At 37.4% G+C, this 27174-nt stretch overlaps 1 protein-coding gene across 3 annotated transcripts in view; it reads right to left on the minus strand.

The window, feature by feature from the left end:
- Positions 1-299: 299 nt before the first annotated feature.
- The window catches only part of LOC308489714 (uncharacterized protein), a 28187-nt gene continuing 1312 nt past the window's right edge, over positions 300-27174 (minus strand). For 2 of the 3 annotated variants that reach the window (XM_081031254.1, XM_081031255.1), the window contains exons 3-6: positions 21853-22049; positions 19340-19466; positions 18970-19065; positions 10255-12088 (exon numbers count right to left, since the gene is read on the minus strand). In XM_081031254.1, coding sequence (XP_080887380.1) covers positions 10728-12088; positions 18970-19065; positions 19340-19466; positions 21853-21867 — 1599 coding nt within the window. In that variant the 5' untranslated portion in view covers positions 21868-22049 and the 3' untranslated portion in view covers positions 10255-10727. Of the gene's footprint in view, positions 1362-1600; positions 5191-7532; positions 7629-10254; positions 12089-18969; positions 19066-19339; positions 19467-21852; positions 22050-27174 lie in introns of those variants that run through there. The other variant, XM_081031253.1, reaches the window with a different exon arrangement.

Consider the following 27174-nt stretch of genomic DNA (forward strand, 5'->3'; position numbering starts at 1 on the left):
TATAAGTTTACAGATGTGAATTATTTTCTCTCAGTTTTGTTTTTGCTTCAATATTTTCTGTAAATTTTTGTCTACAGCTTATGTGCTAATGAATGTTAATGCCAAAACCCAAATGAACTGTGTTTCCAAGAAAAAAAAACACACAAAAAAACAATGTTAGCTGAAACGTTTTAGTAGCTAATATCTATTAAGTTAAAGAAGATATATTTACACCTGTTTTGCTAAGCAGTTTTTTTTTCATAAATAACTGTTGATTTTATCTATTTTGAGTGCCAGGGTTCTTGCAATGTTATTCTTTTCAAATATATTTTTATTGATGTCAAAATTCACATAATATAAAATTAACCATTTCAAAGTATACAATTCATTGACATTCACAATGCTACGCAAACACCATCTCTATCTAGTTCCAAAATATTTTCATTTGAAAAGAAAACCCCATAAACCATGAACCCATCAGTCTCCATTCTCCCTTCTCCCCGGGCTCTGGCAAACACCAATTTTCGTTGTATCTCTATAAACATATTCTACACATTTCATATAAATAGAAATACAATATGTGGTCTTTTGTGTCTGGCTTCTTTCACTTAGCATGTTTCTGAGGTGCCTTCATGTTATAACACGTATCAATTCTTCACTTATGAGATTAATATTCCATTACATATATATGTGTGTGTATATGTATACACACATGGCACAATTTGTTTACCTATTTCTACACTGATAGGAATTTGGGTTGTTTCCACCTTTTGGCTACTGTGAATAGTGCTTCTATGAACATTCATGTACAAGTATTTAAGTATATGTTTTCAATTCTGTTGGGTATATATCTGTTGGGTATATAATTCTGTTGGGTATATATGTCTCCTACATATCTAGGAGTGGAATTCCTGGGTCATATGGTAGTTCTATATTCAACTTTTTAGAAGAACCACAACAACTGAACCATTTTACTTTCTAGCAATGTTTAAGAATTCCAGTTTCTTCAATGTGATTCTTAATACTAGTAAAATATCAGGCATTTTAGAAAATGCTAAGAGAGGACGTTTGTGTGCCCGTGGACAAGTTATCATAATAAACAGAGTTCTTCTGTGCCCCAGCACTTGAATTATACACATGTGAACTCACCACATGTAACCCCAAGTGTTTCCCCTTCTGTTGCTTGTTTTTCAGTATTTCATGTAAATTTTTTATTACCTTTGGATAGTTACTAAGGCTTTAGAAAAATGTAGTGATGGGTCATCACAGTTAGCAGAAATATTATAAATGGAAATAAAAATAAGGAGAGCAAACTTATGTGGTACAATTCCTTAACTTATTAATTACTCAACTTACTTACCGTGTTTCCCTGAAAATAAGACCTAGCTGGACCATCAGCTCTAATGCGTCTTTTGGAGCAAAAATTAATGTAAGACCCAGTTTTATATTACAGTAAAATAAGAGAGGGTATTATATTAAGTATATATTACATTACATTATATTATACCTGGTCTCACATTATAGTAAAATAAGACCAGGTCTTATATTAATTTTTGCTCCAAAAGATGCATTAGAGCTGATGGTCCAGCTAGGTCTTATTTTCGGGGAAACACAGTATTACAAGATATTTTGATTTATAAGGAAGTAGAACATTACTATTTATACTAGATTACTCATTATTCTAGAATTTATTGAACCCTAAACATTATATTCCTTCATGTAATTCCAAAACAGTAAGTTGCCTAGAAAGTCCAAATTATGTAATAGAGCCCACAACAAAACCACTACAAACCTATTACTATTCAACTGATCCTTATTGTGTTCTGATTTTTTCATATATTCAAATGGCACTGTTATTTTATTTGCACAGCGAAAACGTCTAATATTTGTAGAATATTCTGGAATCCTTTCTACAATTATATTAAACCCTTATAAAATGATTTCATCCTATATAGCTTCCAAGCTTACTTACTCAAATCTAAAATGCCATCAAACAGAAAAATGCTGACAATTAAATAATGACATTCTATTGACCGTAACATGCATCAAAATGTAAGATATGGTCAGATGTGCAGAAATAAATTCATGTACTACAAAAATGTAACTCAGCACTGATGCTTTCGTCACATTCACTGCATTCATAAAATCTCTGTGTGAACCAAATTCCATTTTTAAGAGCTTATGTTGCTTGATGATAACTAATCCTCCACAGAAAGCATTTTCAGTGGCTACAATCAGAGTATTTCTTGTGTATATTTGCTGGAATAAAATGATTCCTTAAGGATTTTATACCTTCATTGAATTTAGAAATTATTTTGTCTGGGAACAGGGTCACTCTGCTATGTGACTTAGTGGGTAACTAAGGAGCTCTGAATTTTAAATTGTAAAAGCATTTTAGACCATCACTGCAATTCATATTATTTCATTCTTGCTGTGCAATGATCAAAGGCAGACATTAGCTGTATCCCTTGGATTCTCTCCTGAATTAAGTACCTGGTGTATAATATGTCATTTTCAAAAGCTTTCTACATTCCCTATTTCAATAGAATTTATCTATTATGAGTTTGCTGATGATTAGTGAGCTCTGACATCTAGATGATGGCTTCACTACATGAACAGCGTTTTTCTCCTATATGAATTTGCCGATGTAAGGAAGATATGCGTTAACTGGGAAGACTTTACCACATTCACCACATCTATGGGGTCTCTCTCCTGTACAAAATAGTCAAGGAGTTTTCACTTTTGGGGGAATACTCTCAATATCAAGACAGTCCTGAAATTTTTATTTTTATGCACACTGAGATGATATTTTTCTTGGTTTTCCTGCATTTGCCCTCTCCTGAATGAATACCCTAATGTATAACAAATATGATTGGGAAAAGAATTATTCTTCTTTCACCACATCCACAGTGTTGCCTCCTAGATGCACAGCCTCTGACTTTCAAATGAAGCCTTTTGACAATCACTGCATTTATAATGTTTCTCCTTTGGTAAGATCCCTATAGTCTAAAGAGGGGATGTCTTCAAATGGAAGGGTTACAACTTACATTACATCTATAAGGTTTCTTTCGTATAGGAGTTCCAGAAGAGTCTATTATAAACACAGTATTTATGGCATTTCTATTCTGTATGAGTCTATGAACAGATAGGACTAATCAAAAAAACTTTCTCACATTCCCATGGAGGATTTTCCTTTGTGCTGAGTTTGCTGATGATTAATAAGAGCTGATTTCCGAAAGAAGGCTTTTTGACATTCATTGCATCCATAGGGCCTCTCTCCTGTGTGAGTTCTCCGATGACTAATGAGAGTTGACAAAGTAGCAAATGCCTTCTTACAATCACAGCATTCGTATGGTTTCTCTCCTGTATGAATTCTCTGGTGTACAGTGAGATAGGATTTAGCTGTGAAAGCTTTATCGCATACACTGCATTTGAAGGGTTTCTCACCTGAATGGGTTCTCTGATGTATAGTGAGGGTTGACTTACAGGACAAAACTTTCCCACATTCGCTGCAACCATAGGACTTCACTTTTGCATGACAATTTTGCAGATGGTTAGTGAGGCCTGACTTCTGGATGAAAGCTTGTTGACACTGATTGCATTCGTAAGGTCTCTCTCCTGTGTGAATTCGCTTATGAATCATAAGATGTGCCTTAGTAGAGAAGGCTTTCTCACAATTCAAGCATTCATAAGGTTTCTCTCCGGTATGAATTCTCTGGTGTACAATGAGATGTGCCTTTGAGGTAAAGGCTTTATCACATGCACTGCATTTGAAGGGTTTCTCACCTGTATGGGTTCTCTGATGCACAATGAGAGTTGATTTAGAGGACAAAACCCTCCCACATTCACTGCATTCATGGGATTTCCCTGCTGCATGATGAGTTTTCTTATGATTAGTGAGATCTGACTTCTGGATGAAAGTTTGTTGACATTCATTGCATCCATACGGTCTCTCTCCTGTGTGAATTCGCTGATGAATCATGAGCTGAGCCTTTTTTGAGAAGGCTTTATCACAGTCTGAGCATTCATAAGGCTTCTCTCCTGTGTGAGTTCTCTGATGCACAGTGAGATGGGTCCTAACCATGAAGGCTTTATCACATATTCTGCATCTGAAGGGTCTCTCTCCTGAATGAGTTCTCTGATGTAAAATGAGTTTTGACTTCCAAGGAAAAGCTTTCCCACATTTACTACATGTATAGGATTTCCCTTCTCTATGACGAGTTTTCTGATGATAGATGAATGCTGATTTTGTAACGAAGGATTTTTGACATTGATTGCATATGTATGGTCTCTCTCCTGTGTGAATTCGCTGATGAATCATGAGATGTGCCTTGGTGGAGAAGGCTTTCTCACAATTCAAGCATTCATAGGGTTTCTCTCCAGTATGAATTCTCTGATGTACAATGAGATGTGCCTTTGAGGTGAAGGCTTTATCACATACAATACATTTGAAGGGTTTCTCACCTGTATGGGTTCTCTGATGCACAATGAGAGTTGATTTAGAGGACAAAACCCTCCCACATTCACTGCATTCACGGGATTTCCCTGCTGCATGATGAGTTTTCTTATGATTAGTGAGATCTGACTTCTGGATGAAAGTCTGTTGACATTCACTGCATCCATACGGTCTCTTTCCTGTGTGAATTTGCTGATGAATCATGAGCTGAGCCTTTTTTGAGAAGGCTTTGTCACAGTCTGAGCATTCATAAGGGGTCTCTCCTGTATGAGTTCTCTGATGTACAGTTAGATGTGTCCTAATCATGAAGGCTTTATCACATATTTTGCATCTGAAGGGTCTCTCTCCTGAATGAGTTCTTTGATGTAAAATGAGTTTTGACTTCCAAGGAAAAGCTTTCCCACATTTACCGCATGCATAGGATTTCCCTTCCCTATGATGAGTTTTCTGATGATAGATGAGTGCTGACTTCGTAACGCAGGCTTTTTGACACTGATTGCATCCAAATGATCTCTCCCCTTTGTGAGTTTCCTGATGAGTAATTAGCTTCAACTTACTGGGAAAGGCTTTCCTACAATCATAGCATTCGTGAGATTTCTTTCCTGCATGAGTTTTCTGAGGCATGGTCATAAACGGTTTATAAGTATTCACTGCACATTCATTGCATCCAGGTGGTTTCTTCCCTAACAGAGTTGAGTCATAATTAGTGCGATCTGACTTCTGCTTGAGAGCCAGTGTACCCACAACAGAATGAGCTGGATAACAAGAGGTCCAGGGGAAAAAAATTTAATATAAAAAACATTAGTGAGACAATCAGTAAAATTTAAATAAGTTCTGTAGATTGGGTAATAGTTCTGTATCAGTGTTAATATTCTGATTTTGATAACTATTTTGGGTATGTAAAAAAAAATGACTTTGTTTCTAAGAAATACACTTAAGTATTCAGGGGTAAAGAATTCTGAAAAACATTATGTACTTGTGTATGTATGTGTGTGTGTGTGTGTGTGTGTGTGTGTGTGTGTGTGTGTGTGTAATGATAGTTAGATAGAGACAAATAAAATATGATAAGAGGATATATGGTAAAATATTACCACTTGGGAAATCTGCAAAAAGAATGTGCAAGAAATTTGTGGATAATTTTGAGATTTCCCATGAGGTCTAAACTATTTAGAAACAAATATTTTCAAAAGGAGAAAATTTTAAAATAAAGGAAACACATTACAATACTCATAATGGCCTGAATGTAGAATGGATAAATTATTTTATATTCACAAATGGCATCCTGCACAATACTGTGGTACTCTTGATCTAGGTGCTGATTACAATGTGCTGACTATAAAAATTAATGGAGCTATACCCATAAACTAGTATAGTTTTCTGTGTGTACGTTGCACTTCCAAAAATATTTACATTAGAAGTAAATAAAAATTTAGATAGGAGTCAAGAAATGCTCACATGTGGAGGATCCTGGAAAAAATCTGGATATTATGCTAATAGTAACAGGATGACATTCAAGGTAATAGTGAGAGAGAGAGATGACATGTCCTGATTTTCATTTTTAAAATGTCATCCTGTGTGTATGTTATCACACTGGCAAGTGTGTCACAATCTTAACTATTGTGACATATATACTATTTTTAGGCTTGTGGACTGTGGTTGTGAAAATTGGTAAAGATCTGCTATGTCATATAGCATTTTTCTTAGCTTATATTTTAAATCTTTCCCTCCATCTTCCAACTCAGAAGATTGTTCTTTCTACATGGTGTTTTAATTATCTTCTATATACCTTTATTTCTACCCAGCTAACAGTCAAAACTTGGTATCTTCAAAAATCTACATGCTTCTAAGTTTATTTTTATGTTCATGAATTTTGGGGTTGAGGAGGTTGGAAACACTGACTTCCATCACTTTTTATAAATAAATAAAAATACAAATTTGTTTATTTATAAATAAATAAATAAAAATAAAAATAAACAAAACCAAAAAAACCTGGCCATTATGTGGAGAATAGTGAGAAGTGAGAGTATTTTCAAGAAAACTATAATAATTTTGGCAAGAGATAATGAGCTTGAGTGAAAACAACAGTTACAGAAAGGAGTGGAGGACCTCAGGATATGAGAAAAAGAAAGTAAATAACAGACTTGCTAATAAATTAGATTTGTGGTGTAAAAAAAGGAACTAGGAGTGACATGAAGTTTGAGGTGGCAATTAGATAGATCTTCACATGCAGAAATGAAATATCCAACTGAATGTGTGGGGATAAGGGAAGGTCTGGCCTGTAGACAGAAATTTGGGGATCATAAGCATATAAATAGTACTATCAAGGCCATGAAATTGAAAGCACTCACACTGGGAACAAGTGTTAGAAATAGAAAAGGATGAAGCTTCATGCTCTTTGAGTCTGAAGACTTTAGAAGATGCCCAGAGAATAAAGAAAGTCCATCCATTATATACAAATGACTACCAAGGAAAGATGCCAACTTAAGTGTTGAACAAATATCTGGGGGAAGCAGGTTAGAATGAAGGATCCTCAGCTTCTCACTTACAGATAAGTATAGTTATCCTCTCTTAATGATTCTTTCTTCCCTAATTCATTCAGCATGCAACAGACAATGAACCTTTCCAAGGCTTTAATTTAGAGAACACCACTGTGGTCAACAGTCCCACCTTCTAACTTGCTTTGATACAACCTCAGATGGCCCACAGAAGTCCACCTGGACAGTGGGCCAAATAGCCTCACCCCAGGATTAAAGGTGCTGCTGTATTAACTGGAAGAATTACATTATTTGATCAGGTAAAGGAGTAAAAACAAGAGATGTAGAGGAAACAGAAAGTGACATTTCCAGAGAGGAAGTAGGAGAGGAAGTCTGAAAGCTGAAAACAACATCCTACTGAACATTTAATCAATCTGAAGAGTTAAAAAGAGGCACATCTTCCTTGAAACACCAAGCAAAACAGAGCCTTGTTGATGATTTTATTTGTAATGACCTTCAAAGTTTCAGCCTTATTAAACGCATTTGCAAGGGGTCACCCTTTCCTGGCCATCTAATTTACTTTCTAGGTCTCACATCTTACTGGTTCTCAGTTGCTCACTCACCTGAAAAGCACTGACATTGTAATTCATCTTCTAGTCTCCATGGCTCTTCTCCATGCTTGAAATTAAGGATCATATCTGGTTTGGTAGCTTGACAGCCTGTTCATGGGAAATGACAAAGACTTGGACACTTATCATTGGACTTGGTGGGGGATGTCTAGGAAGAGCAAAAAATGTTTCAGGAACTGACACATTTTCACTTTGGCAGATTAAAGATCTGTCCAAGGTAAGAGCACATTAAGTTCTATCTGGGAACAGAATAGGAACTAAACCTATCACCTCTCAACTCAAGTCCAGTATCTTGAAGCTCTTTGAAAGTCAGGTCAACCGTAGAAGAAAAGGCTATTGGCTATGCACACTCTGAATGACACAGGGCAATCATCTTCAACTAGTGTCACAGGTTTCTATAATTCTCCAACACCACATCCTGATATAGGTTCTTCTGAGCAGAACCAGTAACCTCCACTCATCCCAGGTAAAGGGCACAGACACAACCTCAAATGACATTAATCCCTGTAGTGACACATGCTTCTTCAATTTGTGATGATCATTAATGATGTGAAAAAGACCTATCAGTATATGTTTGTTTTTACCATAAGTTACAAAGGCTAAATCTCTGTGTAAGTTTTCATTATTCATAATGGAAAGAAGGAAAATGACATTAAATCTATTTTGCCATATTGCAATATACAAATGTGTCAAATCAACACATTGTATACCTTATATTTATGCAATGTTGAAGGATTTCTATTTCTTTAAATACTATCGGCTTTGTTCTGGCAGTTGAATTATTTGCAAAGTTTGGTCCTTTAGTGGCTTGCATTTATGCGTTAGTAGGAGGGTTCATAGGAGCCTTTAGTCTGGATCCACTTTGAGCCACCTACTGAGGCAATATTCTTCTGAACTTCCACTGTGATTCTCCAAATGTTAGGTATTGTTTCCATTCCAGCTGGTGTGGAAACACAATAATTTGTGGAAACACAAATTATTCCCAACCTTGTGCAAGCTCCAAAGATGGTTCTGCCTGTTCGTTTCCAGCAGTTCTTTCTCCAGCCTAAGGAGTTTCCTCAGACATGTGTGCTGATTACAACTTAAAAATTTGTCGGGGAACACTACAGAACTCTGAGGCTCTCACCCTCTGGGTGCAGGTCTCTCCTCTCCTGTAATCTGCCCCACGAATTTGAGCCATCTTGAATCCTCCATACTCTAAATTCCATCTCAATGGAGGGAGACTGCTGGGATCTGTCGGAGTTTCTCCTCCACATGCTGCAGAATGAAACTCTCCAGGCAGTAAGCTGCCACAATCATACGGCTCACTTAATTTGTTTTCTGTCTCTCAGGGATAGCTGTCCTGAGCTCCCTATTATCCAATATCTGAAAATAGTCCATTCATATATTTTGTATATTTTTTAAGGTGAAGGGTACATACATTAAATATTTATTGTTAAAGAAAAAGGAGCTGTTGGAATTGGCTGCAAAAAATACTGGTCAGTATTTGGGTGCATTATAGTATATGCATTCTATACTTAGAATAGGATATATTAATCTATAGAATTTCAGGATACCAATGTATGTTTGGCAACATTCTCAGCATCATAAATCTCACGTTTCTTTAGGATATTTAAGAGTTCTATTGCAGTGCTGATAATTTGATTTATACATCCCAAGAGCATTTCATATGCAACAATCACAATGTAAGATTCTCTGATTATATAAAAAAGGATTATTCAGATCATAATTACTATAGATAATTGCTTCTCTGTGAACATGTTTTTCCAAATTTATTCAATGGCTAAGTAGGAATTTATCGCAGTGTGAATTCTCTGAAAACTAATGTTTTTGTGGTGGGGAGAATGACAGGCTCCCCAAAATGTCCATATCCTAATCCCCAGAACCTATGTTACATTCCATGACAAAGGGAAATTAAGGTAGGAAATAAAATGAAATATTTTGGGGCCATGTAATTGTTTTTTGAGTTTCACAAGTTCACAGATAGAGAGGAATTATGCCTCAGAATGGATTGTACCCAGAGCCCTCACTGATACTTGATTTAGATGAGATTTGGCACTTCTGAGCTAATAAAATGTAGATGAGACTTTGGACCTTGAGTTGGTGCTGTAGTAGATTAAGACATTGGGATATGTTGAGATAAGGTGAATGCATTTTGAATTTGGGATGGATATGAATCAATGGGGGGCAGAGTGTCCACATCCTAATCTCCAGAACTGGTAAATATGTTATGTTATACAGCAAAGGGGAATAAATGTAGCAGATAGAGTTACGGTTGCTAATTAGTTGATTTTAGGATAGGGACATTATCCCGAATAATCTGGGTAGGCCCAATGTAATCACAAAAGTCCTTAAATGTGGAAGAGGGAGGCAGAAAAATCAGAATTAGAGTCATGAAAGAGCTGAGCACCTGTAGCTGTCTTTGAAGCTGAAAGGGGGTCTCAAACCATGGAAATTGGGCAGCTTCTAGAAGCTGGAAGAACAAAGAAACAGATTCTTCCCTAGAGTCTCCAAAAATGCAGCCCTGCCAACACCTTGCTTTTAGCTTAGTGAGATGCATTTTAGACTTCAGACCTCCAGAACTGTAAGATAGTAAACTTGTATTGTTTTAAGCCTCTAAATTCGTGGTAAACTGTAGAGCAGCCATAAGAATCTAATACAGTTGTGTTTCTACATTCATTACATTAATAGGTTTTCATTATTTAATGCAATTCCTGGTGTCCAAAAAGATTTCATTTATTAAAGAAGTCTTTCCCAGATTCCCAAGTTATAAAATTGTGATACACGAATTAATTTGGTGTTAGAATTTCCACCTTTTATTGTTTTCAGGTGGTATTTTTTCCTGAGTTCTCCCACATTTTACTAAAAATGTCTTCCACATTGTATCTCTAGAGTTCTCCTTCTATGCTGACATGTGAAGAGGTACAATTTATCATTGAAAACCATCACATTGTTTCCTAAAGTTCTAGTGGGAATTCTTTGATATCAACTACAATATCACCTCCAGGCAAAGTCTTCCTCACAGTAACTGCATTTCTGTTCAATGATTTCACTTATATTGAACAAGTCTAACTTCTAACAGAAGCACTGCGTCCATAGCATTTCTGTCCTAAGTGAGCTCTGATATATAATGTGTGCAGGATTCTTGCTGAAGGATTTTCCACATTTCTGGCATCAGACAACTTTTTTCTACACAATATCTGTAACGTATAAAACATAATTATTTACTATTGAAGGTGTGGTCACACACTCTGCATTTGCAAAACTTATTCCCTGTGCAAATTCCTGGTTATCTACTGAGGCTTGACTTCTTGGAAAAGGCTGTTTCACAATCAATACATTTCTACCTCCTAAAAGCTCACTGACGTTTAATAAGGGCTGAGTTCCCACAGAAGACACTTCCATAGGTACTGTGTTCACAGAGTTTTGCTCCTGTAAGAGTTCACTCATATACAAAGAGCTATGACTCTCAGAGGAAGCTTTGTCCACCGTTAGTGAATTTGTAGTTTTCTCTCGGGTATGAGTTTTCTTATGCTTAATGAGGACTGACATGTGGGCAAAGGCTTTGCCACATTCACTGCAGGCATATGGTCTCTCTCCAGTATGAGTTCGCTGATGCTGAATGAGCTTTGACTTGCTTCTGAAGGCTTTTTCACACTCACTACATTCATAAGGTTTCTCTCCTGTATGAATTCTCTGATGCTTGGTCAGGTCTGACTTAAAAAAGAAGGTTCTTCCACATTCATTGCATTCATAAGGCTTCTCTCCTGTGTGAAGTCTCTGATGTGCAATGAGGTACGCCTTCTGGGAAAAGGCTTTCCCACACACACTGCATCCATAGAGTTTCTCTCCGGTATGAGATCGCTGATGTCTATTGAGCCTGCACTTCCGGCTGAAGGCTTTGCCACATTCGCTACATTCATAGGGTTTCTCTCCTGTGTGAGTTCTCTGATGGACCATAAGTTGTGACTTTCTGGAAAAAGCTTTTCCACATTCATTACATTCATGGGGTTTCTCTCCTGTGTGAGTTCTCTGATGTTCAGTGAGCTGAATCTTCCTCATGAATGTTTTCCCACATTCATTGCATCCATGGGGTTTCTCTCCTCTTTCTATTCTCTGATGTCTAATGAGCTGTGCCTTCCTGGAGAAGGCTTTCCCACACTGACTGCATTCATGTGGTTTCTTTCCTAAATAAGATTTTTGATGGTCCCTGAGTTGTGATTTAGTGCTACTGGATTTAACACATCCATGATATTTAATTCCAGTAAGAGCTTTATCAGGCTGGATGTAGAGAGATGATTTCCCATAGACACTAAACTCATCAGAATCCTTTCCTGCATATCTTCTATTCTGGATAACAAAATCTAAATGTGATTTCAAATTTTTACAATGTGAGCAAAACTTATTGTGTCTTGGTGTTAAAGGAACAAGACTTTTGCATAAATCGAAATTATTTCCAAGTGCATAACTTTGTTGACATCTTTCCAAAGTTTTAATCTCGTTTTGGTTTTCTGGGTGCCACTGCATATGATCAATCTCCCATATTTCTTCTAGGAAAAAGAAGAATAAAAACATCCATGATAATTTTAGGGGGGGGGGGGAAGATACAAAAATGCCATGGTTTGGGCTATCTCTTATAAGATCCCAGTCTAAGAGAAATGTACCCTACGGAAATATATCCTATACTCTGTAAAAAAAGACAATGTTATAAAAAAGCAAAAGGAGAAACAGCCACTTTAGAAAAAATGATAGATACTCTACAATGAATAAGTATTTCTTGGGCTTCTTTTCAAACAGACCTTGCAAAACGGAGACAGAAGTAGAAAGAGAATGATACTGTGACTGGAACAGAACAAAAGAAGATGAAAAGGATGGATCTATTCATCCAACAAACACTGAATGGGCTAGTGTTGGGAATACATTAGAATGTTGTATTAGAATATATTAGTCACTTTTAGTGCAGCTTTTTTCTCTCTCAATTTTTATAAGAGTTTATTTGAGCCAAATTGACCACTTTAGATCACCTTTTAAAATGAGTGATATATTTGTCTCCAAGGAGCTGTCGTTCTAGTAATGTGAGAAACAGACAGAAAGATAAAGCAAGAAAGTGAGAATGAACAGACAAGCAAAAAATAATAAGAAAATTAAAGAATACAAAACAGTGGTATGAAGGAGGAGGTAGAGTAGTGGTAGGTCACTCTTACATAAACTAGTCATCCACAAGAAAAATTGAGCTGACATCACAGGATGAAAATTAGCAATTATTATGCAAATAACTACATGAAGATCATGCCAAGAAGAGGGAACAGCCAGTGAAAAACCTAGAGGCATTGAAAACTTAGGCAGGATCAAGAAACAGGAGAGGCTGGAGTATCCAGACTATCCCAAGCTTGAGTGAAGTAGAAATGGATAGGTTTGGAAAAGTTGGTAGAATTGAGAACATATAGATCATGTAGGAAGACATTGTTAGAAATTGGATTTTATGCTAAGAGCAATGGCAGTAAGCCACGAAACATTTTTTGGCAGGAATACAATACATTCTGAATTGATATATCCAAAAGGTCACATGACTATTGTATAAGAATGAATTGGAGAGATGAAATTGTTGAGAGAATACACAGGAGGCTATGGTGGAGTTTAGGCAAGACATAACAGTAGCTTCAACATGAATGACTATCATGGAGATGTCAAAACAAATGCTGGGGTAGAAAAGGAAAGCAGCCAGGATAGCTTCCAAATATGTAACTTAAGCATCTATGAGGTCTGACAATTAAGTTTGTAAACTCATCCTAGAGAAAGTGCTACATACCTCATTGCTAAATATCACTATGGTCAACTTCAAAGTACTCCCCTTGGGAAGCTATGCACCAACACCAGCGCCTAGTCCACCTTTCAAAGCAATTTTGGAACTCTTTTTCTGGCATGGCTATTAAGAGTTTTTGTCGTATTATACTTGATGTCCTGAATGTCACCAAAATACCTTTCTTTCAATATTTCCTTTATCTTTGGGTAAAGAAAAAAGTCATTAGGGGCCAGATCAGGAGAGTAAGAAGTGTGTTCCAATACAGTTATTTGTTTACTGGCTATAAGCTCCCTCACAGACAGTGGATGCTGCATTGTCGTAATGCAAGAGCCATAAATTGTTGGCAAAAAGTTCAGGTCGTTTTCGTCTTAAATTTTTCACGCAGCCTTTTCAGCACTTCCAAATAGTAAACTTGGTTAACTGTTTGCCCGTTGGTACAAATTCATAATGAATAATCCCTCTGATATCAAAGAAGGTTAGCAACATCGTTTTTACTCTTGATTTGGACTGATGGAACTTTTTTGGTAGTGGAGAATTGGCTGACTTCCACCGTGCACTTTGACACTTTGTTTCAGGGTCATATTGGTACACCCATGTTTCATCACCAGTGATAACACAGCCCAAAACACCGTGCTGCCTCTCCAAAAGGTTTTGGCAAATTTCGTCTCTCCTTTGCTTTTGTTCATTGGTGAGCTCCTTTGGGACCATTTTTGCACACACCTTTCTCATGCCAAGATTTTCAGTTAAGATTTTCCTATTTATCTGTCGATGTTTACTTAGTCTGCTATGCTTCTCACACATGATTTTGGCGCACAATTCGAGGAATGTTTGCATTGTGTTCATCAGTTCTGCTTGTTACGGGCTGCCCTGACCTCTCTTCATCAGTGACACATTCTCTCCCCTCAGAAAAATGTTTAATCCGTTTGTACACTGCTATTTTCTTCATGGTATTAAACTTGGACTAACATGTCCCTGATTTCATTTCCACTCTTACCAAATTAACAAGAAATTTAATGTTCATTCGTTGCTTTAATTCAAGCTCAGACATTCTCACGACAGCACACAGAAACATGCAATAACAATAATGAACACCACTCAGCAAGACACTGCCACATGTTGACATGAACACAACTGTGAGACACTGATATACCAAGGTTACGAAACCTTACCGAGCTGTTTATACAGTGCTACCAATGTAAGTACACGGTGGCAAGTTCGCAAACTTAATTGTCAGACCTCTGTAGGTACTGGTACTATTTAATAAAATTAGAAAGGTTATGGAGATAGGTTTGGCATTTGGGGAGAATGAGTGCTCCATTTAGAGACACAGATTGGGTCTGACATAATACAATACATATTCAAGAAAGAATATGACGTACCAGTTAGATCTATGAGTGTGGAGAAAGGTCTAGACATAAGCTAACAATTTTAATGCACATATAAACATTATTTAAATATTTGGACTGCATGGGACTAGATGAGACAATTTAGGAAGAACGCATAAAAAAAGAAGGCTCAGGTCAATGGCTTCATGCACTCCGCGTTTTAAAATTCTGAGAGAGGGATATGCACAGAGAATATGACAAGCCCATCCAGAAACATCAAACCCTATCTATGGCTATCAAACAAACGAACAATGTGGGTTTTAGTAACAAAGGGTTAGAATTGTGAAATCAGAGTGTAGGATCTCTACTATCTCATTCTAAGATTACTGTGATAGAAAATTCAATAATCACCTTGTTACTAAATCTCTCCCCTCTCACCCCAACTGCATGCCGAAATTAAACTTTCCTAAAAACACGAACTACATATTTAGAGTAATACTGTATGCAGTCAATACTTAACTTCTATGTAGTTATGATATAATTTCACAAGGTCCAACATATCCAGACACATATATGAGTATGTCCATCTGAAATTAAAAATAGGTCCCTGAGCCATTTGCCCATGTTCCAGAGAAGAGTTACAGTTGTACTGACTGCTGGAAATATCATCTTCTCCAATAAGTTTAATCGTACTGTAACTTGTACAGTGCTGTCCAATAAAACTTACAGCAATGATAGAAATGCTCGGTATCTATGTTTTCCAATATGGTATCCACTAGATATGCATGGCTATGGAGCACTTGAATATGGCTGCAGTGACAGCAGAACTGAATTTGTAATTTTACTTAACAATAATTGCTATGTGTGGCCAGTGGACAACACACTGGACAGCACAGGTATAGCTCATCATATCCACTGCCATTATGATTTCCTTAATATAGTCATCTCCAAATTTTTTACTTTCAACTAATGCCACATTCTTCCTTAATCTCTGTTCCTACATCACCTCTGATACCCATCAACTAAGAGATTCTGAAGAATCATTCCCCAACCAAGAACAAAATATTCAACTGCCTTATCTTTCATGTATCCTAGAACTCTAGTCTATGCCTTGTTATTGCTACAATGCTACAATCAGCTATCAAGCAAGGCTCTATAAAACTGGCAAAAAAAGATAAAACAAAACCAAAGCCACACTTTCTAAGCCAATAATTAACATAAAATTCAGAGTAACCAGCCATTTCCTTTTATATACCGTATTTCCCCAAAAATAAGACCTAGCCGGACCATCAGCTCTCATGCGTCTTTTGGAGAAAAAGTTAAAATAAGACCGGGTATTATATTATATTATATTATATGACCAGGTCTTATATTATATTAAAATAAGACCAGGTCTTATATTAATTTTTGCTCCAAAAGATGCATTAGAGCTGATGGCCCAGCTAGGTCTTATTTTCCAGGAAACACAGTAGTCTCCTACAGGTCAATCTATTAAGACTCCCACATCAGCTTCCTCATTTCCATCTCCAAAGTCTTCTTTTACATTATTACTGACACACAAAGCCTTCCCTTATTTTTATTCCAAACCCTGCTATCTTTCTTGGAGAAATTATTTTATCATGCTTCCAAAAAAAGTTCTTTATTCTCTCTGTAACATTAATCAAAGCTCAATTTTCTCTGATTTTGTAAAGCAGTCCCTGTCTATGCCTCATAATCAAATGCTAAAAATTTTTAAATTGTATGCACCACGGTCAACTCTTTCCAAATGGGATTTTTATACTTGGAAGGTATTTCTGTCATTCATTAGATCTGAATCTCTCTCGGAGCATATGAGAAGGGTGCTTCTTCAACTACAAGGATCAAAGCAGAATTTCCTGGCAAGCCTTTCAAACTTCATATGCTCAGATTACTCCCCGTGTCTAGCAAATCAAAAGCTGAGTTTCAAGAGACAAAGTCTATGGGTTGAAAAAGCTCCACATAGTTTACATACATCCCTGACTAAAGAAAAAAAAATTAAGGCAAAAAAGATACCAAACAAGGGCAGCCAGATGGCTCAGTTGGTAAGAGCGTGAACTCTTAACAACAAGGTTGCTGGTTCAATTCCCGCATGGGATGGTGGGCTGTGCCCCCTGCAATGAAGATTGCAAGTGACCAGACTTGGTGCTAAGCTGTGCCCTCCATAACTAGACTGAAGGACAATGACTTGGAGCTGATGGGCCCTGGAGAAACACACTGTTCCCCAATATCAAAAAAAAAGAAAAAGAAAAAGAAAAACCAATATATTTAAAAAAAAAAAAGATACAAAACAAAACCTGCTTTCGAGAATGATGTGATGAATGGATGTAATGCTCTTTATACTAAGTAAGAATAAGATACAGACCCTTTCCTCTACATGGAAAAAGAAGCCTCATACCAACCAGTAAAATAATACAATAAAATATATGACTGTGACTTTGTACGATGTAGATACAAAGTAGACAGGAAGTCAGGAAAGAGGGAGTTACAAGTGTGCACTGAAGCTTCATAGAGAGAAAAAGAGCTCACAGTGAAAAAAGGCACTATCTGGATGTAAAAATGCAAAATGATCAAATGTGTAGATGCCAGTCCTCAGGTTGACATTATCTGTGGCATTCAATAAAATATATCACTTCGTCCTCCTCTGGAACATGTTTGTCACTTGTTTCTGCGACATCTTCTTCTGACTCTCCTCCTACCATAGCTTGGATACTTCTACTTCTACTTGGCTGGGTTCTTTATCTTCTCAACCTCTAACTATGCCAGGGTGCCAAAAAAAATGTATTCAAGTAGATACTTTGGTCAACATTGCTCAAGCAGTAGTTCTTTACAATCAGAAGGGTCTAGACGTTGATGGTAACCACTTTGAGCACCTCTTGTAACTGCAGAAGTCAAATGTGACTTATATTCATCTTTTGTATATTGGTATATATTGAGTATTACAATTTTAATAGTTTTTTCCTCCTTAAAATGTGTATACATTTTTTTGGCACCCTCTGTATGTGGACCTCTTGTGTTTCCAACCAACACCCACTCCTCAAGTTTTCTCATCAAGTTCCACTCTGCTTTAATGCCTTCACCCACCCGCAGAGGAATGCAGCTGTAACACCAAAAGGAACTAAGAGAAAAACTGAAACGAGCCAATGTATGTAGCAACTGAAACAATGCAAGTCTAATTATCATGGTCTACTCTGAGATGGGAATTGAGAGTTTGGAATTCTCCAAAGGCTTTTTCAAACAACAAAAGTTAATAGGAACAGCAAAAAACTTTAGAAATAATAGAGCAAATAGGGACTACTCAGGCAACAAAAAAAATGAGGCACCAGGGTGTAGAGCAGAACCTAAATAAAATGTGCAAAATGTAAAAGGATTCACCAGGATAAAGAAAATGGTCTGGTTCTGACACTGAAGCTGAAGGAAAAAGGAGTTCCCTGGATAATTATTCTGGGTGTGGGTAAAATACAGAGGTAGAGGGCAGATTAGAATATAGAAAGAGAGATTTCAACTTGGGAATACCTGTTGGAATACAGACAGTTTAAATCTTCAGTACATAGAAATATACTCTTTGATGGTGAAAACATTATCTGGGAGAAAGAAGGATTGTGGTTTCGCATACAGAAAGTAGGACTTCCCAGGGCAGCTGGGGCAGTGGCTCGCAACATATAGAGGGTTAGAGTGCACATCAGCTATTAATAGCCGAGGTCAATCTGGGACTCTTCAGAAGAGAAAAGAAGAGAGCTTAGGTCTTGAGAATGAATTAAACTTTTAATATGAGAATCAGCAGGAGATTCAAAAAACAGCACCTAGAAGCTAGGGAAGCAGAGAGTGTTAAGTAGATAGAAGTGCCCTGAGAGATGACGTGGATGTCTGGGAGGGATATCGGCCCTATCAAAAGAGCAGAAGTAGAGAGCAGTACTAAGTGCAAAGCAAGCTGTATGGGTAAAGAGAGGAATTTCATGGCAAGTACGGTGGAGAACAGGAAGTGAGCCTGCTGCAGAAAAAGAAATGGAGAAAACAGGAGCACGCTGGGAAGAATGGAACCAAGTAAGAAATCAAGACAGACTGAAATAAGATCTCGAAAATTGAAAAAAGGAAAACATCACCGTTTAATATCAGGAAAAGACGACCAGCCCCAACAAAGAACAGAAATCCAGAAAGGTGTTGGGTTTCTCAGTCACCGACTGCGGTAAGAAAAGTTCTCTAAACATTTCAAAAGTGTCAACCTTCCACTGACCAACTGGAAATTTAGTGTCATCTCTCCCCATTTTCCTGGTTTTCACTCACTCACCTGGATAGGTTGGATTATGGGCTGCTCCCTTTGCTATCCATGGTGGTCCTCCTTGCTCCAACTGGAAGACTGAATCTGGTTTGGTAGCTTGACATCCTGTGAAAGGGAAATCACTGAACACTTGGCACCAAGTATGTACACTTGGGGAATCCACAAAAACGAGAAAGTTGTATTTCAGGTACCATATCATTTGTACTCGGTAAAGTAAAAACTTTTACTTGGAAAGGAAGAGCATATATTCTGGGACCAAACAGGACAATAAAAATGTATCACCCACAGTGCCTTAGTCCAAACCATGAAGTATTTCAGGAACCCTACAGAATTCACTGAATGAGAAAGAAAAGGCAACCAGTTGTGATGGCGTCCTTACCTAATGACACTAGGTTGCTGTAGTTCTCCAACATTACATCCCTGTAGAGGTCCTTCTGAGATGAATCCAATAACTGCCACTCTTCCCAGGTGAAGCCCACAGCCACGTCCTCAAATGATAACGATCCCTGTAAATAACAAATTCCAATGCAATCTGAGGTGGAATAGATGATGTGGAAAAAAGGAAGAAGAGCATGTTGTGATCATTCTCCCCACGAGAAATTCTGCACACTGTAACTATTTCACATACCATAGGGCCAGGTGTCTTAGTTCATTCATGTTACTATAAGGAAATACCACCGCTAGGTAGCTTATAAAAACAGAAATTTATTTCTCACAGTTGTGGAAGCTGGGAAGTCTAAGATCAAGAAGCCAGCATGGTTGTATTCTGGTGACAGCCTACTGCCTGGTTCATAGTGAGCACCTTCTTGCTATGTCCTCACATGGTGGATGGAAGGGTGAGGGATCTCTGTGGGGTCTCTCTTCTAAGAACACTAGTCCTAATCAAGCAGGCTTCACTCTCATGACCTACACACCTCCCAGAGGCCCCACCTCCTAACACCATCATCTTTGGGGTTTAAGATTTCAACATACAAATTTTCTGAGTACACAAACATTCAGACTAGCGCACATGTAATTCTACTAATTAGTTCTCCCTCACCTATAAGAGTACTAGAATACAATTTGCATACACAAAACAATGTGTTATAAGAATGGGCATTATTCGTATGTAAGTGAAAAACTATCAATAATCTAAACATCCATCAAAAGCAAACATTACAGCACCTCCCTGCTATAAAATACTATGCAAACATTAAAATCAATGAGGTAGATGTAAACATAGTTATATCAATAACATGCAAGGCATTCTATTAAGCAAAAAGGATTAAACCTCCAAATTGTATACATAGGATCCCAGACATGTAAAAAATATCTTTATATATATTATATATGTATAAACACAAATGTTCACATATAAAAATGTATATAAATATATTCTACCACATGTCAATTACAGAAAGAAACTGGTTGGAAACACAAACTACTAACATTTGTTACCCTCTGGGTGCAAGGGTGGGCAGAAAAAAGGTGAAATTATATGTTCTCTTTTGGTGCAAAACTTGTGTTTGCCTGAATCTCTTGCATGCAAATGTAGCTATGTATCATTTAAGTAATTAAAAATACAAAGACCAAAACAAAAATAATTGGCTCTGGCTTCATTTTTTGAACCTGGGCTTAAGAAGGGAACATTTCTGGGCTGGCCCAGTGGCTCAGGTGGTTGGAGCGCCATTCTCCTAACACGGAGGTCGCTGGTTCAATTCCCACATGGGCCACTGAGCTGCGCCCTCTACAGCTAAGATTGTGAACAACAGCTCTTCCTGGAGCTGGGCTGCCAGTGAGCAGCCAGAAGTCAGTGAGCAGCCAGAGGTGGGCGTGAGCTGCCGCGGGCTGCTGTGTGCTGCCATGGGCTGCTGTGTGCTGCCATGAATGGCTAGTGGCCAGCCAGCAGCCGGCGAGAGCTGCCGTGAGCTGCTGTGAGGGGCCAACCAACAACCGGCGACCGACTGCCTCAGCTGGGGGTAGCGCAAGGCTCATAATACCAGCATGGGCCAGGGAGCTGTGTCCTACACAACTAGACTGACAAACAACGGCGTGAACCGGAGTTGGTGGGGGGGGGGGACGGGAGGCGGAAGAAGGGGGGAGAAAACAAGGAAGGGAACATTTCTGTCAATATCTGTACACCAAACTGTTCTCAAAGAACGGAACTTTCAGCTGTCTCCTGCCAAATCAGTAACAAAAATCTAGTTGAGAGAATTTTTCTTCATGAAGGACCACTCATAGGTCAAGCAGCCTATTCATTCTATTGGATAATCCAGGCTTTACCCCTGGCTAATGTCGCATCACCACAGAAGGCTGTGTCGTCAAGGCACACTGCTTTTGAAGAATTCTGCCCAATCAAATTCTGCTTTGGCATTAGCCTCTTAGCTTACTCCAAGGAACACAGTAAGAAAAAGCTAAAGGAAACTTCCTATGCCTTTATTACATGACTAATATTGAGGACATTGTCTACCATAAAATCTCTCTGTAGAGTCAGCAAAAGAAATTTCTAAAGATCTAAGAGCAATGAAATGTTTACTTCCCCTAAGAACTTGTTTGCTTTCTCCTCAGACATTGCAAATCATGTAGCTTTTCATTTTTATTTTGTTATTATGGCTGCCAAGAAAAGTAGATGCAAGTTCAAAGCTAAGGCAACACACAGGATCTTACACAGTCACTTATCTATGTCCCAACATTAAGAACTATGTGTGAACCCTATGATTTACATATCTCAGACTTCCTAATTTATCCTGTCTTTAAGATTATATCTAAAAAAAAAAAAAAAAAATTATATCTAAATTAATGTTCCGACAGATCCTGAGTTTTATCAACATTACTGTCTCATGTCATCAGACATTAGAAGCTTCCATAAATCCACTGAGAAACAAAGGATAAAATAGGTAAAACAAACCTTACCTGGGCCTTGATCATTTCCTCAAGTTCTAAAGAAACACTGGCAATTCTAGGCTGTGCTCCGTCCACTGTCTCTCTGAGCCTGTCAGGAAGTTGTGGTCAGATATCTCAGGTCAGGCTGCTGCCAGAAACAATGATCTCCCAAACCTGGAACCTCCTTCTTCTAGTACTAAAAATATCTTTTTCCTGTAGACTAGAACCTGTGGGTTCAAAAGCAAATTCAGTTACAAAAGGACATGTGCCCAGGACCACACTTCTCTCTTGCCACGTGGACTCACTCTAACATATGCCCTAATATTTCACCTGTCTCTTTACACCTGGAAGCTTTTACATCACGGGGCCTGTGCTCCATAGGAAGATATGGAATGGAAGAGAGGACTGTCTTTTTTTGGTAAAGTTGGAATAGAATGGATGTGATAGAGGAGATGGGAAATAAAAACCAGCCAAGTTTTCACATAGATCAACTTTAGGAAAGTAATGTATAGAGTGGTGACTCTGGAAACTGACTTAAAAGGTGGCTGTGCCAGGCTGGCCTAGTGGCTCAGGTGGTTGGAGTGCTGTGCTCATAATGCTGAGGTCGCTGGTTCGATTCCCACATGGGCCAGTGAGCTGCGCCCTCTACAGCTAAGATTGTGAACAACAGCTCTCCCTGGAGCTGGGCTGCCGTGAGCAGCCAGAGGTTGGTGTGAGCTGCCGTCGGCTGCTGTGTGCTGCCCATGGGCTATTGTGTGCCGCCATGAGTGGCCAGCAGCCATCGTGAGCAGCCGGCAGGCAGCCAGCGAGAGCTTCCATGAGCTGCTGTGAGCGGCCGACCAACGACTGGTGACGGACTGCCTGGTGGGGGAAGTGCAAGGCTCATAACACCAGCATGGGCCAGGGAGCTGTGTTCTACACAACTAGACTGAGAAACAACGGCTTGAACTGGAGGGGGTGGGGCAAGGAAGGTGGAAGAAAGGGGGGAAAAAAGAGAGAAAAAAACACAAAACACCTGTGCCCACATGCTACTACATTTTTGTATGTTGTACTGGGGCAATTAGAAATCATAAGCAGCGTCTTATATAATCTTTAAAACTAATCTGTAAGGTACTCATTATTATCTCCATCATTTTAAACACCAGTAAGCTGAGGCTTGGTCAGGTGAAGAGCCACACAGGTTAACATCCTTCCTAAGCAGCCATGAGGGAATTTGAATCCACATCTGCCTCTGTCCTTTCTGCCATTTCTCTCTTTCAAGTATCACAATAGAAATGTGCTCTCCTCACACACTTTAAGAACTTTCCTTCCCGGTGCTGTGAGTGGCCATACTGTGGAGCGGGCATGAACTCACAGTTGCAAAAACAGAGCTCCTAGAATCACCTCTTGTAGTCATCACTGTGCACACCAGCCAGCCACTTCCACAGGCAGCCCCATCATCCTTGCCTCAGAAGCAGATCAGATTTCCTCTGGAGCCATGCCAGAACTCACACTCTGAGGACACCACACCGTGAGGTCAACTTGAGTTCTGCTTTCATCCCATGAGGCAGCAAATTATTCTCAAAGACTCCCTCTCTAGCCCTCCAGTATCCTCCATACCCAGAGAACTCATCTCCAACCCATTCTCTGTTTGGTAAATAAATTATCAATGTTTGCCCAATATTACTATGAGCAATAATAATAAAAAAAAGTTTAGTCAGGGGTTGAATCTGACATGAAGAACAACACAGAAGAAATGTTAATATTCCTTTACATAAATACTAATAAATACTGTCAGTATTATATGGTAGAAGAACATTACTGGGGGATAGTCTCACATTATATATTGAACATTTTCAAAATAAGCATCACCTTTGACCCAATGTTCTGTTTTTGGGGATTTAAGCAAAGGAAATAGTCACAAAGTAAGCAAAAACATATAGTAAGGTACTACTGTTTAGGCTCAGTGATAGAGGATTAACTGAATAAATAATTATAATCCGTCTAATGGAGTATATGATTCTTTAACATGTTAACACACATTTACTGAAAAATATCCATAATATACAACACAATGAATGAAGCACATTTCCACTCATTACGTATACATAATATGATCCTGCATTTCTGCAAAAGTAAAACAGTATGTCTGTGTGCATGTGTGTGTCTGTGTGTGTATGTGTGTAAACACACTTCACAAAAGGAAATATAACAATGTTAATTGTTATGGCTGGTCCAACAGATTGGGAAAGTGAATTTTACATCTTTTTTTTCAATAAGCGCAGGATTTTTAAATTAAAATTATATTTTTAATTAAAAATTTTTAAATTAAATTTTTAAATTAAAAAATTTTAAATAAAAAAAAATCTTCACTTGAAATAAAAGTAAAGATGCTGCCAAGTCATTATAAATTGATTGCCATACATGCTTTGGGAGGAATGAAGAGAGGAAGGGAACATGTCCTTTGTTGCATAGGATATCCTATCTTCTGGATTGGCTGATTACTTAATCATGGTGTAGTTTAACTTATTCTTCCTTACCTCTACTCTTTATTTTTCCTATAAACTGGGTAGTTGAATTTAGATATTTGATTACTTCCATATTTACCTAGGCAAGAATCCTACATTAATGGTGATGTATACTTCTTATTGCAAATTATTAAGAGGTATAAGGAAAAAATAAAAAATGGAAGCAGGACTATTATAGAATAAGGGAGACCTAAGAGATATAACAAGCAAATGAAATGCATGAACATTATTTGGATCATTATTCAAACAGTTTAATGGAAAAAGACAACTTTGAGACGATCAGGAAAAAACTGAATATGGACTAGGTAGGGGATGTATAAAAGAATTATTATTAATTTTGATACATTTCGAAATGACCTGCTGGTTATAAATTCTTAAATGACCTTACATCGTAGAGATGCATACTGGAACGTTTACAAGTTTGAGAACATGAAGCCTTGAATTTGTTATGAAATTCTCCAGAAGAAAAACAAAAGTGGTGGAGGCATAGATGAACATGACTGGCCATGAGTTGGTAATTGTTGAAACTGAGTGACTGGCACATATTATACTATTCTCTCTATACTCTGAATTTCCATGAAAAAAAGTTAAAAATAGAAAGCTATCAGGGCCCGATGAGTTCTACCTCATCTTTACAGGGCACACGATTCCAATATGCTGTCAACTCTCAGATCACAGGAAGAGAGGAAAATTTTCTTTACTAATTGTATAAAGCAGCATTCCAAAACACTAATCAATAGGTTAGAAAAAAGAGAATTATACAGATAGATGCTTACTCATTGATTTCATCCTTTCGTCTTTTTTAATATACGTATTTAAGGCTATAAATTCCCTCCACTGACTGCTTTAATTGAATTCAACAAGAGGTGACATGTAGGATTATTATTAAAATGCAATTCAACACATATCCATTGTAATATTTTTTTGATGATTATTTAAACGTGTATGGCGTACTTGCCAAACAAATTGGGATTTTCTACTTATTTTGCTATTGCTTTATCACTTAATTCCCCATTAATTAGAGAAGACAGTCTATATGATTTCAAGCCTTTGAAATCTGTTTAGATTTGCTTTATGGCCCACTACTTTGTATTGCATATAAATATCAAATCACTATGCTGTACACCTGAAACTAATATAATATTGTAAGTCAATTACACTTCAATAAATAAATAATTTGAAAAATAATAAATATTCTATGTTCATTTGAAAAAAATTGTTGGGTGAAGTGTTTTATATTGGTCAAGGTTGTTAATCATGTTATTCAAATCTTTTAGCACTATGGCAGGCTGGTGATCTGTTTTTGTAAATATGTTTCATTGTAACACAGCCATACCCATTTGTTTATGTGTTCTGGGGATACTTCGAAATTACAGTGACAGAGTTCAATAGGTGCAGACAGACCATCTGGCCAGCAGAGCCTAAAATATTTACTTTTTGCCCCTTTACAGAAAAAGTTTGCTGACCCCTGTTAATCTACAGCCTTCGAGCCTCTGTCTCCTTGATCTGTTACTGAGAGAGGTATGTTAAAAATCTCCCATTGTGACTGGGCATTTGACATTTCTCCTTATATCTAGAATAACCTACACTTCAGGAATTCTATTAAGTATATACCCAACAGAACGTTCATGCACCAAAATGCATGTAAAAAAATGTTCTTATCAGCATTATTCGTAACAGACATAAGTCTGTGGTAACCCAAACGTCCGTTAATAGCAAAATGGATAAATAAATTGGGATATAATCATACAATGGAATATTATAATCATTGTATGATTATAATCATACAATGGAATATTACAAAGAAATGAACTGCATCTATTTGCAATAACTTAGATGAATTTCACAACAAAATATTGAGCAAAAGAAGCCAAACACAAAAGAACATTACTGTATGATTCCATTTATATAATGTTAGCAATCAGACAAATTTAATATAATATTTTAAGGAAAATTACCTCTGGAAAGGAGGAAGGAGATTAGGATGAGGTGGAGACTTCTACGGTGCTGTAATATTCTATTTGTTATTTTTAGTGTTATATTTGAAAAAACTTTTAAAGAAAAGTACAGCTCAGTTCCACTTACAAATGTAGAAGCAAAATTTTTAAATTATTTTATTATGAAAAATTTTAAGCAAAGAATAAAAAAAACAGTATAATTAAACCCCATGTACAAAAAAAGAAAGAACAGTATAATCAAACTCCACATATTCATCATGTGACTTTAATACTTATCAACTCAAACTTAATTTTGTTTTAACAACACTACCACTCATTCCTCCTTCACCAATGGATTATTTTGAAGCAAATCCCAAGACATCTTTTCATTTCTATATGCAAAAATAGTAAATAAAATATTGGCAAATAGAATGCAGCCCCATATTAAAACAACAAATCATTATGGATAAGTATATAAGATATTGGGAATCTAGCAACATAAATCACAGAAAATTTTAAAGAGAGAGAAAAGCTATGAATGAGAATAATTTTTAAGTTAAAAAGGCTTTGAGGGAATCTAATGTACAGCAGGGTGACCATAGTTAACAACAGTGTATTATCCTTGAAAGTTGCTAATAGAGTAGATCGTAAATGTTCTCACTACAAAAAGGAAATGGTAATTATGTGATGGGATGCAGGTGTTAGCTAACGCTATGGTAGGAATCATTTTGCAATAAAGTGTGTCAAATCAGCATGTTGTACACCTTAAACTTATACAGTATTAGAAGTCATTCATATCACAATAAAGCTGGGGGGGTGGAAGCCTTTGAGAAAGAGGAATAAAAACTTGATAAATTGCAGTTATCATTTATTCAGACTCTACTACATACCAGGCACTATACTCTGTA

This window comes from Rhinolophus hipposideros, assembly GCF_964194185.1.
Source record: "Rhinolophus hipposideros genome assembly, chromosome: 21".
NCBI lineage: Eukaryota > Metazoa > Chordata > Mammalia > Chiroptera > Rhinolophidae > Rhinolophus > Rhinolophus hipposideros.